The sequence below is a fragment of the Cyprinodon variegatus genome, unplaced genomic scaffold, assembly GCF_000732505.1.
Source record: "Cyprinodon variegatus isolate N-32 unplaced genomic scaffold, C_variegatus-1.0 Scaffold770, whole genome shotgun sequence".
Lineage (NCBI taxonomy): Eukaryota > Metazoa > Chordata > Actinopteri > Cyprinodontiformes > Cyprinodontidae > Cyprinodon > Cyprinodon variegatus.
In genome coordinates, this window is record NW_015151223.1 from 168,304 (window position 1) to 172,627 (window position 4,324).

Genomic DNA, 4,324 nt, shown 5'->3' on the forward strand with positions numbered 1-4,324 from the left:
CATTGGATGGAGCACATGACGGGAAATAAATATTAAGAAAAAATTAAACCGAAGCCAAGAGTAACGAGTAACGTTTGCATTAAGAATATAAGGAATAGAAAGTATAAAGATACTTGTATGAAAATGTAATGAGTAGAAGTCGGATAAGTCAGATAAGTCGGAAAGTATAGATACCTAAAAAGTGTACTTAAGTAAAATAAGGAAATGTAAAGCACCTGTTCATATATACCTGAGCTTAATTACATCCTAATTTTGTCAAAAAACAGTATTCAGAAAAGGAACACATTAGAAACTAAACAAATACTTCAAAAGCTTGACAGAAAAAGATTTTCCAGCAGTTTATAGAATTGAGAAATGAAAGTTTAATAAAAAATGTAGTCCCACCTGTTTGGCACTCAGAGCTTTCTGGACATCTGCTTGTAGTTTAGCCATTTCCTCAAGGCTCATGTCCACATGTGCGGGGACCAGCTCATTGGCACTAATATACTCCTGTTTCTCTTGGCTACTGAGAGCGGCCACTATTCTGAGTCTGGACTGGACTTCCTCCTGTAGGATTTGCTGTTTTCGGATCTCCTCCTGCACTTTCTCCACTCTGACATCAACGATGACAGCACAGCTGAGCTCATCCCTGATCTGCTGCAGCCAATCAAGGGTCCTCTTCATCTCCGTCTCAAAGTCTTTGCTTTGAACAAACCTGTTCTCGCATTCTTCAATCAGTTCTCCTACTGCGGCCTGCAGGGATCGCAGCTCCTCCTGCCACAAAATCACCTGCTCTTTGGAGGCGTCATGAGCTGCTTGGTCCACACGGGGTGCAAGAGAGTCCATCTGCTCCATAAGCCTTGACAAGTGGGAGTTGGCGCTTTGAAGGCTTCCCGCCAGAGCGTGGTAGTTTTTCAGTCTCTCTTCGGCAGATTGGGTCTCTGCGTTAACTTTTACCAGCTGCTCTTTTGTCGCCTTCAGCTCGGAGTCGACCTGCATAGCCATCGCCTTGTGGTCCTCGAAAGACTCTAAAGTCTCGTCCAGATGCTCAACTTTCTGTTCGATCAACCTCTTTAATCCATTATACAAACTCACTAGCTGGGTCATTTCTTCTGGGCGCCAAGGCTGCCCTGTGCTACGAAATCCCTCTTTCTTCTGATTCAGCTCGCTTACAGCCAGACCAAGGTTGCTGAGATCTGCCAGGATCGCTTTGTAATCGCTTTGCAAATTGACGACCTCTTCTGTTTGCAAGCCGACGGGTTGAGTCCCCAAAGTGTTGAACTGGTCCTCAAGTTCTTTCAGTGCTTTGTGAGTGACATCTATGAAAGACGTGTACTCGTTCCTGGTGAGAATGGCCTGTTGGATTTTCTCCTGTTTCTCTTTGGCTAGGGCTAGTATGCTGTTGTACTGCTGAGGGAGGGTGTTGAGTTTTTCATCCAAATAGCAGTGATCTACTTCATTCAGAGTGGGCAGTATCTCCTGGCCTGCTCTCTGTACAATTAGCAGAAGATTCTCATACTCCACCGCCTGCTCGATTATCTGCTGGTACTTCAGTAGCTGTGCTTGAAGTTCAGCATCTCCCACCATCAGGTTTATCTCAGGAAATGTGATAATGTCAGCTTGCTTTAACCATTGGCAAATTTTCTCTAAATCTGTCTTGAAATACTTTCTCGAGACAAGTACCTTTTCAAGCTCCTGTAGTTTCTGGCCACACCTGTGCAGAGTCCTGTCAAAGATATTTTGTAACTCTTGCAACTTTGTGAGAATCTCATTTCTTTCCTCCTCGCTGGCTTCCCTCATCAGGTCTCTCCCCTGAGACCACAGCGAGGTTAGTTCGCTCTGATAGGCTTTCAGGCTGCTTTGGATGTTCCTGCATGTTCGTACCTGCTTAGCCAGATCATCGGGTAATAAAGCGATGTATTCCTCTGCCTGAGCCTTCTTCTCATTCTGCTGAACCCAGCAGATTGACTGATTGACAGCCATTAGGAACTGCGTCCTCTCTGTAAAAGCCTTGCTGAGGTGTTTTCTTCGCTGCACCACTTTGACGCTCAGAGACTCAACTTCTGACTGCGTGTCGGAAATCAGCTGCTGGAGATGCTGGCGTTCGCTGAGGCCCAGCCGTGGCAGCACCCTGTCAGCGTCGGCCATGGCCTGCGCCAGGAGGAGCTGCTTTGCCTCAAGTTCACTGCAGATGCTCAGGTGGTCAAATAGGAAACTTTGAGCCAGTTCGGGCGGGGGGCTCATTTTCATGGCTTCAGACAAGGCCGGCTGCTGCTCCTCAGCCCAGTCTCTAGCCTCTCTCAGGCGACCCTCCACCTGACTCATGTCCTCAAGTGTAACCATGGAGTCCTGTATTTTTCTTTCGATTAGTTGCTGCATCTGAGACCATCGCTGCTCAAAATGACTGATTTGCTCTTTCACTAGCTCTTTATCGTCCAAGTTCAAGTGTTGGATGACTTTCTGTTTCTGCTCTTTAAGGTCTTCAAGGGCTCCTTTCTGTTGCTCTAGAGTCACAGCAAGTTTTCGTAATGCCTCCAGGTGCTGAGATGAACTTTCAGCATCAGTTCTGTGGCAAAAAAATGTTAACAATTATTACAGATTTCACTGAAAGACGGCAGGTCAGTCATCTTTTTTCTGTTTCCTTTATGGCAGTCTGTCATAGAAGCCCACCGTCAGTAGACAGCCCGTCTGATACGGTAAACTCAGAAGGAACTTTATGGAAATATTTTAGCATAAAGAACAAGCAAATAATGGAATCTTTTGTTATGTTTGCTTCAAACACTTAAAGCAGCAAAAAATTGGACTGTTGTAGAAATTTTCACTGAGGACAAACTAACACTTTACCTAGAAGCAACAAAGTGTTGCTTCATTTTGTCATTTGGAGGTTTTGTCCTTTACAGCCTCTTCCTAAAGACTCTTATGACAAAGTAAAGATATTTATAAACAAAAAATAAAACATGCAGACGACTGCTGAAGTCAGTAATTGCAATGATAATTTTGTTAATCACTAATAAAAGTGGTAGAAACCATTTAAATATGACAATCATGAGTTCCTGAATTTACAAGCATAGTTCACATGGCAATTTACATAGCAAAGTTCTTTTCTGTGAGATGTTTGGTGTTATTTTACTGAAGAGCATTGAGCAATGACCCTATTGTTTAAAAACAATGTATGCACGCTGAAAGGAGTCACAGAGTAATTAGGTAATTTTATGTACCAGCAGGACTGCACAATATTTAAGTAAAAAGTTAAAATATCACCTTAATGTCACTGATTACAATATTAATACGCCAAAGGATTGTTTGGAATACCATTTATGGGCATTTGCATGCCAATAATATTTTCTGCCAACTGTGTAGAGTCCCATTACAGTCAATTCCCCAAACTAACTAAGAAAAAAGTTACAAACATCCTTAAGAACAAATAAAAAAAGAAAAAGGTAAAGAAATAGCTCATTATCAAACAATAACTTTATGATTGTATGATTAATCATGCAACCCAATTTATTGGCTTATTAGACCTTCTTATAAATGTTTTTAATGACAAATAAAACCTGTTTGGGAATTTTTGATTTAAACTTCTATCTTTCGTTTTCTAAAAACAAATGTGAAAACAAGGAGCAATTTTAAGCAAAAATCCAACTAAAGATACAATGAGAAATGGCAAAATTATAACTTATTAAACCTTTATTTTTTTCTTAGATAAATTAAATATAAATCATCAAATGTGAAGATATCAGTATATGTAAATTACTTACATACTGAGCTTGAAAACTCAAAGAAAATTGGATTTGCCTCTACAATGTGACTAGAGAATTTGAACATCTTTTCTTTTTCGTGTATTTATACACACCTCGCCAGATTGTCCCACTCTTTGGACACTTGCTCAAACAGCGTCTCCACTGCAGTGATGCAGTCATGGTAATCTTTGGATCGCTGCAGGTCCTCCTCTCTTTGTGTCTGCAGCTTTTTCGCCTGGTGGCAAAGCTCGAGCCAGGAATGGCTAAGACGATCAAGCTCTGCATGTTCTGAAGTGTCCTGGCCACCGATCAGTCTGCTGACGGTTTCTGTCATTTTACTGAGGGTGCTCTGTTTGGACTGCAGCTGCTGGCAGCATTCCTGAGAAACAGGCAATGGTGACAAAACTGAGAACTTCTGGTATTGACCTCTTGAAGCCTAACGTTGCAAATATGCAACTAAGTATTTGTATTGTGCAAACAGCCTAGATCGCCAGTGCATTCCCCCAATGCCAGTTCATTCACATTAAAGGAATAGTACACCCAAAACATGATTAGCCTTCATTTTCTACTCACCCCCATGCTGAACAACACTCTGGAGTACTTTT

General features: G+C 41.9%; 1 protein-coding gene across 1 annotated transcript in view; it reads right to left on the reverse strand.

Annotated features, from left to right (window-relative positions):
* syne1 (spectrin repeat containing, nuclear envelope 1) overlaps positions 1-4,324 on the reverse strand; it is a 172,957-nt gene that overhangs the window by 76,446 nt on the left and 92,187 nt on the right. Inside the window, exons 75-76 of the mRNA XM_015395967.1 lie at positions 3,833-4,098; positions 385-2,545 (exon numbers count right to left, since the gene is read on the reverse strand). Coding sequence (XP_015251453.1) covers positions 385-2,545; positions 3,833-4,098 — 2,427 coding nt within the window. The remainder of the gene's footprint in view (positions 1-384; positions 2,546-3,832; positions 4,099-4,324) is intronic.